Source organism: Nanorana parkeri, unplaced genomic scaffold (assembly GCF_000935625.1).
Source record: "Nanorana parkeri isolate BGI_ZX_2015 unplaced genomic scaffold, ASM93562v1 scaffold310, whole genome shotgun sequence".
Taxonomy (NCBI): domain Eukaryota; kingdom Metazoa; phylum Chordata; class Amphibia; order Anura; family Dicroglossidae; genus Nanorana; species Nanorana parkeri.
In genome coordinates, this window is record NW_017306578.1 from 1,008,825 (window position 1) to 1,024,402 (window position 15,578).

Consider the following 15,578-nt stretch of genomic DNA (forward strand, 5'->3'; position numbering starts at 1 on the left):
TTCGATTCCTCTTAATCAATCATTAGATTCTCTCATCCACATAGGATAGAAATCATTAGATTCCCTCATCTATAGAGTGGATAGAGGAATCCCTGTTGCTGATTATTGTATTCAGCAGTCAATACTCCCGCAGCTGCTGAATCCCAAACAGCATGTGCATCTGATTGGGTGTGTTCACTATTCGGATAATTGTCCACCCAGCTTCTTAAAATGTTTTACTTTTGTTGAACCGGGTGGTGCTGGCAGGACCACCCACAGCTCAAATTTTGGCCAACTTGGCAGAAATCAGCTATAATTTAAGCTGTGGGTGGCCAGGTCTTTTGACTCCTCTCAAAATTACTATGTCAAAAACTGCACTGGCTACTTTTAAAGTGCAAGAAATTAAAGACAGCAGTTGGGAAAACTCATACTCCTGCTCAGCTGGAATAACTCAATTTCTTAATGCAAAGACACTTGGCATGTGAGGGTCTTATTAGCTTCTACATTTGGAGGCTGGTTTATAAATCTTCTGTCCAGCGTATTGCTGAGCAAATGCTGTTCGCATGACACCACTGCCACTAGATGGCGCAGAAGAACACAAGAAATTCCTATGTTCCTCTGCCCCATCTAGTGGCAGTACTTGTGTGGTGTCTACCAGTGCCGTGTGTATTGCAATGCCATGTAAACTGCACCATACTACTGGCATTCCATTCAATTAAACATTAGAGTTACCCTAACTCTTTTCTACCAAAAAATCAGGCAGCTGCATGCTGTAATAGAGGTGAATGAATATGAAAACCATTCTTTGTTCTCTTGCAGAAGTTGAACTGCTGCTACAGTCCAATACTTCCAACAGATAGTGTGTCCCACATGGGGACACCATGGTTCTTTCTAGAGGTGCACCGAAATGAAAATGTCAAAACCAAAACGAAACCGAAATAAAAAATGTCAGGCCAAAACCGAAACCAAAAATGTTTTTTATTTTAACTTTTTTTAAATATTTTATTTTTATTTATTTTTTATAAACTTTTTTTTTTTATATTTATTTCAATTTTTTTTTTTAATTAAATATTTTTATTTTTTAGTTTACTTTTAAGGGCTTTAGGGAAATATTAGGGGTCTAAATAGACCCCTGATATTTCCCTTTTAAAATAGAAAAAGAGATCGAGGACACAAAGTCCTCAGTCTCTTTTTCTGCATCCCCAGTTATCAATGAACAGGAATCCTCTGAGTGTCCCTGTTCATTCATAACGTGAGGACATAGTGTGTTTACTATAACCACAATCATGAATGAACAGGAGGTGATGTAGATCACTTCCTATTCATTCATAATTGAGGATATAGTCAACATACCATGTCCTCAATTATGTACAAACGCGATCACGATTACTGAGTTTTTGCACTCGTTCTCTTTCATGACAGCTGTCACAGGAGGCTGAGCGAGTGGACCTCAGCCTCAGTCACAGGAGGCCGAGTGAGTGGACCTCAGCCTCCTGTGACAGTCTTGGCTGTCTCCGCCCACACTGCTCTCCTCTCACAGGAGGCTGAGCGGTGCGGGGAGGAGAGATGCCGGCCGCTCACAGCGCTCTCCTCCCGCAGCACTCGGCCCCCTGTGACAGGGACACAGAGCAGCGCCCAGCGGGTAGGAGAAAAGAATGGATGCACCGCCATATCGGCCAGAAAATTGCACTTTCGGCATTCTGCCAAAAGTGCAATTTTCGGCCGATATGTTTCGGCGGCTGATATATCAGTGCATCCGTAGTTCCTTCCATTGCTTGCTAATAATTGCACTGCTAATCCTTCCATAATTTATTCATATGTTTTTTCTGCAATTGGTCCCATATATTATATATGATATCTTGTTATGTAATACTAGCAAATAACCCAGAAAAGAAAAATAATTTGTATACATGCATAGCAGAAATGACAATAGAATAAAATGTTCAGCCTTACCTGCTTTTCCTTTAAATCATCTGGAAGTTCAGGCAGTCGTACAGGGGATGAGACAGCTTGCAGTCTTTTCTCTGCAGAAGGTGGCCGTAAAAGTACACCTCGATTTATCAAATCTTCTGCGTTCTTCTGATATATGTATTCAGGCTGATGGTGATCCTGATACACTTTTAAAACAGGCTTCAGGGAACAAGGAAAAAATCAAATGCAATTTACAAATTGTAAAACAGCATTGAAATATAATAAACTTTTAGACTGATACATAACAGTACATAATTTAAAATAAATCAATTGTTAAGTGTTTCCAGAAGGTAATGTTGGTATCAGATCTGTATTCTACTAGGAGTAGGAATCTGAAGACAAGTTAAGCTTGTGGATGGAGAAAAGACGACCTTGGCCACCAACGTGACCAACCTATCTTGTTATCCAGAGCTTTGATGCACAATACCATAAAACTAGAAAACTAGTAGTCTCAGAGAAGAGATAGATGTAAAAGCATGATGATACTGTTTCAAAATTTGGTATGATCAAAGCAGAATTTGCGGTGGATCAAACCAATTTGCATGAGACACATAATTGGTGGCGTTTGTGGTCCAATGCACTGCAGTTTGTGCCATTTTGCTGCCATGTTTATGGTTTTGTTATGGTGGTGGACTTTCCATCAACCCTAGTATTCCTTCTTAGCTAGGCTACATATTTCCTGCTGTTTCCAGAGAAACCAATCAGTAATCTTAAAGGAGAACTATGAGGTGAGTGCTTTTCACTCACCTCATAGTTCTAGCTGACCTGTGACAATGAGACTGTCACAGGTCGGCTCAGTAGATCGGGAGGTGAGCGAACACATACCGGCGTTCGCTCACCTCTCGATCCTGTCACGGCTCTCTGCCGTGACAGGGGAGGGGCTGGATTCCCCCCTCCCCGCTCCCGGGGAGGGGGGGTACACCTGGCTCTGTCTCTAGATAGGCAGAGCCAGCTGTCAGTCACGCAGCTGGGCGGATCCCGGCATAATAGTCGGGATCCGCTTCAGCTGCGGCATCTCAGCTGCGGCAGCAGCTCGCGGTATACTGCGGCGTCTCAGTATACCGCGAGCTACAGCTCGCAGTATACTGAGCCTAGGGTGACGGGAGGACGCTAGTTTGTGTCCTCCCGTTACCTTTAGGAGAACTATGGGGAAAAGCCTTAACCTCATAGTTCTCCTTTAAATGAATGGGGGCACCCCCAAATAAAAGTATTAAAGTAAGAACAGCTGCAATTTCATGTGTTGTAGAGATGGTAGACTTTTTTGGGTAGGGATAGTGTTGTTTGCTAACAATTTTTTGTAATTCAGCATCCCTTATATCTAGGAGAGCCAGAGACTTCTGCTGTAGCATGGTCGTATGCTCTGAGCATAATCTGTATCTCACATACTGTACAGGGCTAGATAAAAACACTAGGGGATTTTTGCATCTAAAAATCTTCTAGTCATCATGGTACCAGTGCCAATCTGCCAAAAGACATCACCAGACTGCATTTTTGCAAAGATAACCTAAGCAAGTGTAGCCCCCATCACCTTCTGTGAGGTGGCTACTAGAAATGTAGTGATTGCCAGTCTTGTGCCAAGATTTGGCACAAGACTGGCAATCACTACATGGATTTGTCCAGGTTGGGATGTTGTCCAGGCTGCTCCCCAGGATAGGCCTGAGGACTGGCGGTGCGCATACTGGAGTGCGGGAAGTGTTTCGCTAGGCCTAAAGTATTGGAGGAAGCCTGTGCTTTTGTCAGAGGAGAAGAACCAGGAAAGCTGATGGTTACTGGAGGTGCCCAAAACATAGTGGACCTCAGGAGCAAGTCTAGTGTCTCTCCTGCTGAGGATTAGTGCTCATCCGTGCTCATTTGCAGCTCAAATACCTATTCAATTATGCTACAAATGGATCTACACTGAAGTACTGAGTTGGACTGGTGAGTCTGGAGTCTATGTCTGTTATGCCCTGGATGTCTAGGATCCCTATACCCTCTCTCCCCAGTGTGAAGATGTTTAATAAAGGTTCTTCAGCATTATACTTCTGGCTTGGATATCAGCTTTGTGGGCACTAGAAGAGGGCGGTTAATGCTAATGGGGCAGTTGAATGCTAAAACACCTACACACACTAGTAATGACTCGGGTTATTCTGGCGGGTGAGCACTACACAAGCAAACCTAAGCAAGCCTAACACTGGTAAATTATTGGCCTTGTTCACATTGTGAAAACACACCTACGGCATTCTGTATTTGATACTTTCACACTAGTTGCTAACCTGCAAGATCATTTACCAAACGGTCAACAATAGATAATGCCCACTTGCATTTATTTTGTCCTTGTGGGCAATTCTGACACTAATGGGTCTATTTATAAACAATTTAGAGATCCATTCTCCCCGCAAATCTCTGTGAATGCTTGTGCTGTGCGAATAGAGGCAATAAAGAACGTTCTTACAGGACTATTCACAAAAGGGTGAAGAGTTTGGAGAAGGTAGGATAAGTGAACAATCTAGGACAACATAGCTGAACTGGAAAGTGAGCTGAATTGGAGAATGTTTCCGAATCAGCTATTTTGGCCTAGATTATTCATTTCTCCTGCCCTCTCCAAACTCTTCACACTTTTGTGAATAGTCCTGTTAGTATATTAATTTTTCTGGTCGAATATGATGTAATACTGTTTTATGGCCACTAGATGGATCTAAGTGACAAATATGCAATGATGATCCTCACAATTTAGTCCCATAAATATGTCTTAGTGAATGTTTACGTTCCTCCACCCGCTTGTCCAGAACTCTCAAATGCTGTGTATGACAAAATATCTATTTACTGTGCCATCAAAATTTTGTTTATGGCAGATTTCAATGCTCTACTGTCCCCTGACCTAGCTAGATCTAACCCTTCCAAAACCACTTCTACAAAGCTCTCCATGTAGGCCTACACTGCCACCCTTACTAGGATCTGCAGGAGGAAATACCCCATGGGAAATAGGCTCTTGTTATTCTTCCACATACAAGATGGCTTCTCTTATACATCAGGCTTTTGCCAACCCAACTCTACTGCCTGATGTTACTGCAACTTGCTATCTACCCACTGGCCTTTAAAACCACTCTCCACTAAAAGTAATGAAATAAGCCCACAGTATACAATCTAGCACCTGGAGGAATATTGGGATCTCAACAACAATACCACAACCCCAGACATAGCTTGGGATGCAATTAAAGTATACAGTCAGTGTAATTATATTTCTACCATTAGGGCCATAGGATGCTACCAGGGGCGTAAATAGAAATCACAGGGCCCCATAGCAAAATTTTTTATGGGGTCCCGTGATTGCTAGTTATGTCACTTGCAGAGCCCACCTGATATACCAAACAGCCCACCTGAGAGTGACCCTGCAGAGCCCACCATAGACTCTCTATAGCGGGCTCTGCAGTGTCCCAGATGGGCTGCACACCTCTTACCTGTCAGCGCTGTCCGCCTCCGTGGTCACCGGGCCCCGCCTCCTCTTCCGTCCCCGCCTCCTCTTCTATCGACGGGCCCCGCCCTGCTCTTAGGTCGCTGGCCAGTGATGTAAGAGGAGGTGGGGTTACTCTTAGGCGGGCCCTGCCTCCTCCTTTACTGCGAACGCCGGCCTCTTCTGCCGCAGCTGCTGGCTGTCACTGAGACAGCTCCGCAGCGGCTGTGAGGGGAAATCACATTTGCATCTCAGCCAAACATGACCTTTTCAAAAATAAATAGATGTTCTGTCTTTAGCATACCCAATACTGTTTAAATACTGAACACCCTTCTGTACTCTGGTCACTAAATTGGCACTGATGTAAAATATAATATAACATAAGCTGGTTTAACCTTTGTTATTTTCCCCTTACCCCTCTCCCTACTTATTTCCCTCTCCCTACCCCTCTTCTCTCCCCCTACCCCACTTTTTTCTTCCATAAACCTCCTAGCCCTTCTCTCTCTCCTCCTCCCCTTCTGATATATGTTGGGTTATCTGATATATGTTGGATTCTCAACTGGTGGGTAGTGGCCCAAAAGTGGGTTGCGACCCCATGTTCAGTGGAACAGTAGAAAAACAACTTGTCTCACCACTAAGGACAATGACAGAGGTTTGGATACACGTCTTCTGCAAAGGATGTGTAAGCCGCACTGCCGCGCCAAGGCACCTCTTATAGTGCGGTCCTAACTCTAAACTATGAGAGTCTCCATCTTGGAGCACATTGGGCAAAAGATAAAATTGGGTGCGGGCTTACACATCCTTTGCAGAAGACGTGTATCCAAACCTCTGTCATTGTCCTTAGTGGTGAGACAAGTTGTTTTACATGCTAGTGTGTGAGTGTGCCATGATGCCTTTCTACTGTTCTACTGTTCAAAGCCCATTTCGTGTGCACCTTACTGTATAACTGGTAACAAATTGTTGAGTGCGTTTGTCGTTTGTTTTGCTTTACCCATGTTCAGTGGGTCGCCGCATGCCTTCCACTGAAATAGGTGAGGCTCCTAACCCTCCCCATAGCCCAGCATTGTCAGTTCTCGCGCCGAGCAGACATTCTAAATATGCCACCTGGTGCCAAGTTTCATCTTGAGGTGGGGTAGGCTGGAGGTATGGCCGCATGGGAGCTGGTGCGGGGGTCAGCTGCGTTGCCATTAATTTGAATGGCATGCAAAACACAACTCCCGCCCACAGTTTGATCACTTGCACCGGAACATGCGGTACCGCAATGCCGTGCGTTCCAGTTGGGTGCAACTTATGCCACGACTTAATGACCAAAGACAAATGTGGGTCTTAAAGTTATACAGGTTGAGATCCACTGGTTTATCTTAAAGGGTTATTAACCTCTTGCCGTCCGCCCGTACTAAAAAAACGGACGGACGGCACTGCTACATCTGCGGGTTGCCGTCTCCAGACAGCATGTTTTTGCATATATCGACTGCTAGCAAGCAGTCTCCGCCGCTCGCTCCCGTCCGATCATCTGAAAATGTATCGGGCGGCCGCAAAGGATCTTGGGGCGGGTGCATGTGCAGTTCAGATGTTCGGCCGGGAGACAAGGAGAGACACAAGGTAAGTATATGGAGTATATAAGTATATGGAGCAGCGTGCACCCGCACAGACTCCGTGGGACATGAGTGAAGAGAAGGACAGAGGAGTCAGTGCTGGATCAGAGACCCACACCAGCGCTGGAGGGACAGCTAAAAACTACAGGAAAGAAGATCGGATTAAGAGACATCATTTAAGGTAAGTCCCTACAGCAGGATTGGGAAGGGGGGAAAAACAGTTTGATTTTAATGTCACTTTAATGTGTACCCCTTCTGATCCTCCCAGCTTGAAGGAAACCTGGTATTGTACATTTACCCCACAGGCCTTCTCTGCGTGTCTGGACCCTGGGGAAGGTGTACTGTTATTTTATATAGCTCACAAGAAATAGAATTAAAAAAAAAATACCTAATGCACAACTCTACCATATCAGAGCCATTCATATTTTATATTAAGGAATTCTGTTCTCTACTCTTCTGTCCTCCCATAGTTAAATTGAGGAAACATCATTATCAGAAAATACAGATTAGCATGACCTTGCCCCCACCCCAGAGCAAACAATCAGTAGGGGCTGAATGTGACCAACTAATTGAGCAAGACTGGTTAATTACTTATAGACTAGATCATGTTGCAAAATGAGATGAGGATGAAGTATGTATTGAATTTTTATGGTTGCTGCAATTTTGAGCAATGACAACGAGATTATATACAGTTCTTGCTTTGTTTGAAAAATGTTTGCATTGCAAAACCTGGATGACAAATACGGTATTCAGAAAAGCAATACCATGAAAATGTTGTTAGGACAGAGGTTAGGATTGCAACACTATTCCTTCCGACTGCAGAAATTGTTGAAAAAAACTATAAAAAAATTAAAATATGACCGAATTAAAATATTAAGGTGCATGCCAAAGGTTTTTTTACAAGCCCAGGAAATCCAGGTTGATATTCATTGTATGTCATTATGCCACTAAGTTCTTGTATTCTAAGTTCTAAGTTCAATAATTTTGCTTTGAAAGCTTTGAAAAAAAAGAGTTAACTGTTTACTGGGTTTTCCAATCATTGTTCTCGCATACAGTTAGCATACACATGTTTCACTTTTTTTTGCTCAATAAATTTTTATTGGTTTATAAAGATATAACACAAGTAACTGCAGCATTTTACAGGCTACAATTTACGTATAAAGCAGTAAGAAATTCGTCATAGACACTGGTACAGCAAGTACATCAACGGTAAAAGATAGCAGATACATGCATCTGAGTTAACCATTAATAGCAGTCTATGGTTGCTTAAGTTTGTTTGTCAATCTGCCAAAATAGACTGGATAGAACCAATGTATGGGGAGAGGTAGTGAAAGAAGAGCAAAAGAGAATAGAGGAAGGAAAGAAAGAAGGATCGGAGGAAGTCAAGGGCAAGTCGGAGAGGGAAGGGGGAGGGAGAAAGAGAGATGGCCGAGGGGAGCGCGGATAATTGAAACATACTACCCAAAGAGAAGATCTAGTATTTAGGTTTCCAATAAAGTTCTATCAAAATTAGGAGGTAGAAAATTAGAGACCCACGGGTCCCAAACTTTGCGGAATTTGGGTAAACTACCAAGTAATTTAGCCGTCAGCTTCTCGCTAATCATAAGCCAATGGAGCCTATTTTTGACTGCTGAGATACACAAACTATCAGAAAGCCAGGCGCTGGCTATTACCTGTTTCGCTGCTATAAGCACGTGCGTTAGTAGTGTAAATTGATATTTGGAAAGATCGTTCGGTCTGACGTTCAGCAAAGCTTCACTGGGCGTCAGAGTGATGTGCATCTGCATAAGAGTACTAATCAGATCGTTCACAAAAGCTCTGGGTAATTGGAGTGTGAAAATAGTTGCCATGTGCCAAGTAGCTGTGAAAAGAGTAAGGCGGTTTGGTATGAGCTAAGCGACTGGGCACAATGTACCATCGGAACAGGACCTTATAGTTAGTTTCCACTGCAGTGGAATTACGAGAGCATGATTTAGTAATTGCCCAAATTTGGTGCCAGACCTATTCGTCCAGTGTTGCCCCCAAGTCAGCTGCCCAACTTCTCATGTCGCTATATAGAGAGGGAGCTCCAGTTGAAAGGAGAGCAGCATATAAGAGCGAGACCAAGCCTGGTGAGAGGGGATCATCCCTGCATTTAGTTTCAAATTGAGTCAACAGAGGACAATCACTAGGGAGGTAAATCATGGACGTGACTAAATCTTTTATCTGCAGGTGTCGAAAGGTTTCAGATGCCGGTAGGCAGTAGGAGGAGCGTAGTTGTGGAAACGTTTTAAAGCTTGTGAGAGTGATGAGTTTATAGATTTGGGTTATGCCTACTGCCTCCCAATTTCAAAAGGCAGAGGGGGACTCCATTCCTGGGGTAAAAGAGGGCTAGTGAAGGAAGGAGAGGAGGGGCAAATGAGATAACATCAAACGACTAGAGAATATGACCCCATACCATACACGGTGGAATTGCAGGGTAATAGGGTTCATATGTTTCATATTTTAACAGTAAAACTATGTGCTGCAGCAATACATGCTGCAAAGTCCAACCAATACGTGATTAAGTCAAGTTCACATAATGCAGATTCCTGTGATGGGGAAGCAACAACGCTACACTGCTCCTGAATTCAGAGCAGAGTTGCCATTCTCATGTAAGCTGTGCCTGTTTGCACTACAATGGGGGTGAAAAAATGCAGGGGATGTGGCTATCAGCGATGTAATTGCCTGTAGCTTGTCAATCACCTTGTCCTGCCCATTACTTTCTGGATTGGCAGCACTGCCTCTGTTGTTGATACCCTCCCACCATGAGCTGCAGTGTCTGGAATGTGAGACACAAATGAAGGTAGATTTGGCTCAGCCACGGCAAGTAAAGGAAGTTTACTGTTTACACTGTGAGGCTTGTGCATCGCCTAGTAACTGGATTTGGCACTTGTTTAGACTGTCATACAGGAGCTTTTAGTTGTACTTCCAGGCAGGAGCTCTGACATGAAATGGGATACTTGAGTAATGTCTTTGTAATGGGATTAATTGTAAACAATTTATACATACAGTGATACCTTGGTTTACGAGCATAATTCGTTCCGGAAGCATGCTTGTAATCCAAAGCGCTTGTATATCAAAGCGAATTTCCCCATAGGAAATAATGGAAATTCAGATGATTCGTTCCACATCCCAAAAATATTCATATAAAATGATTACAATACTGTACTGTAATATAATAACGTATAAAATATAAAGAAAAATTAACCAATTACCGGTACCTTTTGTGGCCGGTGTGAGAGGGACAAGAGAGAGGAGGATTATTGCGTAGGACGACTTTCACTATCAGTAACGGAATCACTGCTATCTCTTGACTCAATGGAATCTTTTTCATTTTGTGAAACCTTAACAAGGAATCTATCCAATGTGACATTGCATTGTCGTTAAACAGACTCATCGCTCGCACTGCTACAGCCTTATTCAGGTGGTGCTTTTCTACAAAATGTTGCTCTTCTTGCAAGACATTTGCTTGTATATCAAAGCAAAATTTTTCAGAAATGTTTGCTTGTCTTGCAAAACGCTCTCAAACCAAGTTACTTGTAAACCAAGGTATTACTGTACTTTTATAGTAGATGCGTGTCAGGCAGGTGTTGGAGCCCCTAAAAGCTGTGAAGGGACACCTTGAGGGTCAATTGATGCAGGTCAGGCAGGTGTTGGAAACTCACCTGCTGTCAAGGGACCTCTGGAATCCAGGAGTCCATTAGAGCAGATGCAGGTCCAGCAGGTGCTTAAACCCCTCCTGCTCTCAGGGGACCTCTGGAATTCAGGAGCCCATTTACAGTAAAGACAAGTCAAGCCAGTGCTGAAACCCCTCTTGTTGTCTTGCTTGTTGGACACTTCTAACTTCTAGGACAGGTGAGAAGTAGAGATACACCGAAATGTCGGCTGAAAATGGTACTACGGGCAAAATGCCGATAGTACCATAACAGCCAAAAAAACCAGCTGAAAATTCATTGCATCCTGACAGCTTCTCTTCTCCCCACTGGGTGCCAGCCTGTGTTCTCTCTGATGCCCGCAGCTCTAACCCTCCTGCGTCAGCAGAGACAGTGGGGATCCGAGGGGACACAGAGGATCCAGCTGCCGGCACCCAACGGGGAGGAGAGAAGCTTTCAGGAGGCCGAACGTGGTGGTGTGGGAGCAGACAGCTGTCAGCTGTCACAGGAGGCCGAGCTCTCCTCCCGTACTCCCCCGCTCAGTTTCCTGTGACAGTAATTGTATCCCCACTTATGAGTGAAGAGGTGGTGCTATACATCACTTCCTGTTCATTCATGATTGTGGACAAAATAACTCATATTATTTTCACAGCTTATGAATGGACAGGAACACTCAGTATAGAGGTTTCCTGTTCATTCATAAGACGGGCTGCAGAAAGAGAGAATGAGGACTTGGGGATATTTCCCCAAAGTCCCTAACAGTAAAGCAAAAATAATAATAATAATAAATAATAATAAAAAAAGAAAAAAACATTTAAAAAATAATTTTAGAAAATGTAAAAAGGTTGGGAAAAAAAAGTAATTTTCGGTTTCAGCCTGACAAAATGTTTATTTTTCGGTTTACAAAATTTTCCTAGTGAGAAGGGAATTTTTTTTATAATGATCCATCAGTGCTCGTGATTTGCATTATCCAACTGGTGTAGGCCAGTGAGCACCATCTTCATTCCCTGACAGACAACACTGAGGCATGGAGAATGCTTCTCCCATATTGACACCATTTGCACTAGAAGGAAGAGCTGGTTTGCTAGTTGTTTTTTTATTATAAAACCTTAGAGAGTTCAGAGAATCTCTCTCTCCTGTGAAAAAGAAAGTAGTTAAATAAGGGGGGGTGGGGGCAAAATTGTTCTCCCATAGGGGTCCTTTGACGACTTTGTTCACCACTAAACAGGACTGTAACCAGTATAATAAAAGCGCAAGTCAGGAAATGGTCAGGGATATATATAATTATTTATCATTATATATATCATTTGTGCAATTTAAAAATATAAATCTGTCAACAATTACATAAAATATATTGTTCTTATTCCAGCTTACCAGTGGTTCAAGTCTAACAGCCTGTTGTCTTTTTCTGGTGTTTACCCGTGCCTTTGTGTCATGGGTAAATACTAGAGAGTTTGGATAAGACATCATCTGTTTTGGAGCCATTGAAATGATTCTGTCCTTTAATTTGCTCAAATCACGTCGCTGTGCCCAGTCCACTGGTTCACCGCTCTGTGCTCCATTTATGTTTGATGGTGATGATATGTGCACTGATCCTGGTGATATGTTAGCCGCCATTGTTATCTGAAATAGGCAGAAGAAATAAACATTGATAAAAAGTGATGAATTTAAACACATACCATAACATGATGTATTTATCTAGCATTGGATTGACGGATATGGCAATTGAATTCAACCTGTTAAACTGAGTACCCAGATATATTAGATAGTTTGTAAGACCATGGAGTGAGCTGCCTACTCTTGTATGAGTCAGCTGGTAACACTGCCAATAAAGCAGTAGATTATCTCACCTAAACTGCTAATGACTAACAGGGTGCCTCCTAATGGGTTCCCCAAACAGGCAGCTCTTGTACATTTTTAGTGTTCTGTCAGGAGTCAGCCTTTTCATACAGCAACAAGCTGCCACAGCTCCCACAGCAGACATAGTGAGAAAGAGGAGGTGTTTGTTGATGCAAATACTACATGGGGGCATTGAGCGGACCCGTCCCTATTCCATACATACAGCAGGCAGAGGTTCCAAGTTCCCTGAAGGAAATATGATTAGGGTAGAGCTTAATTACATAATATCTAAGTAGTGCTGTAATTAATCGTGCAGAAAAGGACAGTGGATAAACCAGTAATATATGTAATCCAACAATGCTAAAATTAATTCATGCTAATGTTCAGCTTTCTGCAATTATATCATTGGGGTAAGGCCTTACTGCTGTTTTATCAATGAAACCCTTGCTGTAATAAAGAGAGGTGAGACACTGCATGTAATAGATAGCCATCAGGCACTGCATGATACACAGAGGGTTAGGGTACTGTGTGTAGTAGACAGGCATGAATAATTGTGTGTAATAGAGATGCATGAAGCACTCTGTGAAGTCGAAAGGCACGAGGCACTGTGTGTAGTAGAGATGCATGAGGCACTGTGTGTAGTAGAGATGCATGAGGCACTGTGTATAGTAGAGATGCATGAAGCACTCTGCGCAGTAGAAAGGCATGAGGCACTGTGTGTAGTAGAGATGTATGAGGTACTGTGTGTAGTAGAGATGCATGAGGCACTGTGTGTAGTAGAGATGCATGAGGGACTGTGTATAGCAGAGATGCATGAAGCACTCTGTGCTGTAGAAATACATGAGGCACTGTGTGTAGTAGAGATGCATGAGGCACTCTGTGCAGTAGAAAGGCATGGGGCACTGTGTGTAGTAGAGAGGCATGAGGCACTGTGTGTAGTAGAGATGCATGAGGCACAGTGTGCAATAGAAAGGCATGAGGGAGTGTGTGTAGTAGAGATGCATGAGGCACTGTGTGCAGTAGAAAGGCATGAGACACTGTGTGTAGTAGAAATGCATGAGGCACTGTGTGTAGTAGAGATTCATGAGGCACTCTGTGCAGTAGAAAGGCATGAGGCACTGTGTGTAGTAGAGATGCAAGAGGCACTGTGTGCAGTAGAAAGGCATGAGGCAGTGTGTGTAGTAGAGATGCATGAGGTACTGTGTGCAGTAGAAGGACATGAGACACTGTGTTGTAGTAGAGATGCATGAGGCACTGTGTGCAGTAGAAAGGGATGAGGCACTGTGTGCAGTAGAAGGGCATGAGGCACTGTGTGTAGTAGAAATGTAAGCCATTGCATGTAGTAAAAAAGCATAAGGCACTGAATGCAGAAGAGTTGTGAGCTGCTGTATGTAGTAGAGTGTTTAATAGAGTGGAATGACATTGCATGTAATAAAGAGGTATGGATGACCCTCAACCTAAAGTAGAGTTTTCTATTAACTCTTCTAAGAAGAATGCTATGGTCAGTTAGCAGTCACAGCGCATACTGACCATTGACAATAGATTGTAAATATTGCAGGGCCTCAGGGGGTCTCTGCAGGACCTGTGGAGGGCTTTGCTGGGTCTTAGGGGGGCAGAGCCCACCACAGATCCTGAACAGCCCCCTGAGACCCTGCAGAGCCCCCCACAGATCATGCACAGACCCCCTGTGGCCCCCGCAGTCTGCTGGATCTCAGGGGGGCTGTGCAGGATCTGTAATGGGCTCTGCCCCCCTAAGACCCAGCAAAGCCCTCCACAGGTCCTGCAGAGACCCCCTGAGACCCTGCAGTCTGCTGGATCTCAGGGGGGCTGTGCAAGATCTGTGGTGGGCTTTGCAGGCTGCAGAGCCCCCTACGGATCATGCAAAGCCCCCCACAGTTACTGCAGAGACTCCCTGCCGTCTGCTGCATCTCAGGGGGGCTGTGCAAGATCTGTGGTGGGCTTTTCAGGCTGCAGAGCCCCCTACGTATCATGCAAAGCACCCCACAGTTACTGCAAAGACCCCCTGCATTCTGCTGCATCTCAGGGGGGCTGTGCAAGATCTGTGGTGTGCTTTGCAGGCTGCAGAGCCCCCTACGGATCATGCAAAGCCCCCCACAGTTCCTGCAGAGACCCCCTGAAACCCTGCAGTCTGCTGGATCTCAGGGGAGCTGTGCAAGTTCTGTGGTGGGCTTTGCAGGCTGCAGAGCCCCCTAAGGATCATGCAAAGTCCCCCACAGTTCCTGCAAATCCCACCAAAAGGTATTGCACAGCCCACCTGCGACTCTTTGGTGTGCTGTGCAAAACCTATGCTGGGCCCTGCCAGCACAGTCCACCTACCTGGCACAGGAAACCCAGCCTCCTCCACTGCCCCGGCGCCCAATCGTCTCAGCTTCGTCCCCCGACTGGAGCCTAGGCGACGCTTCCCGCCTCCTCCACACGGACCAGTCTCTGCCCTTGCCTCCTCAGTTGCAGTCTTCGGCCCCCCGCCTCCTCCGTCTTCACCCGTCTCTTCGATCTCCGCCCCCATCTCCTCTGTGTCCGCCCACTGCTTCCTGCCGCTCCGTCTTCACTCTGCCTCTTCCATCCCCGCCCCCTGCCGCTCCGTCCCTGTCTCCTCCTGCTCCACTGCCCGCCACTTCCTCCCTGCAAGGCTGCCGGTTTCTTTGCAGCCCGGGAACTTTTGATCGAACACCGGCTGCCTAAATGTTTTGGGGGGCGGCATTTTTGCCGCTTCCTGGGAATCTACCGCCCGAGGCAAACGCCTTGTTTGCCGCGCGGCAGATACGCCCCTGCCCCGCTCTGGGAGAGGAGAACTCTTCCTTTATTGTATTACTGCTTGTAGAAGATAGATCCCATCCTGATGATAAATGCACTCATGTCTTGCACAGGGGACAAGAAGGGAGAGAAACTCTCCTCAATATGGTCACGGAAAGAACCTTACAGAAAGTTTAACTAGCACACATGTTAAAATGCACATTTCAGGCCTGAGAATTACTTAAACAACCCCCACCAGAATTCTATATTTTCTGAAAGCAGAGACCCTGTAGAATTAAATAGTACTCGAAGTCTGCTCTGCTGTGCGGCCGGCTG

At 44.7% G+C, this 15,578-nt stretch overlaps 1 protein-coding gene across 1 annotated transcript in view; it reads right to left on the minus strand.

The window, feature by feature from the left end:
• The window catches only part of DNAH6 (dynein axonemal heavy chain 6), a 206,105-nt gene extending 193,839 nt beyond the window's left edge, over positions 1-12,266 (minus strand). Inside the window, exons 1-2 of the mRNA XM_018557925.1 lie at positions 12,024-12,266; positions 1,933-2,109 (exon numbers count right to left, since the gene is read on the minus strand). Coding sequence (XP_018413427.1) covers positions 1,933-2,109; positions 12,024-12,266 — 420 coding nt within the window. The remainder of the gene's footprint in view (positions 1-1,932; positions 2,110-12,023) is intronic.
• Between the last annotated feature and the right edge of the window lie 3,312 nt (positions 12,267-15,578).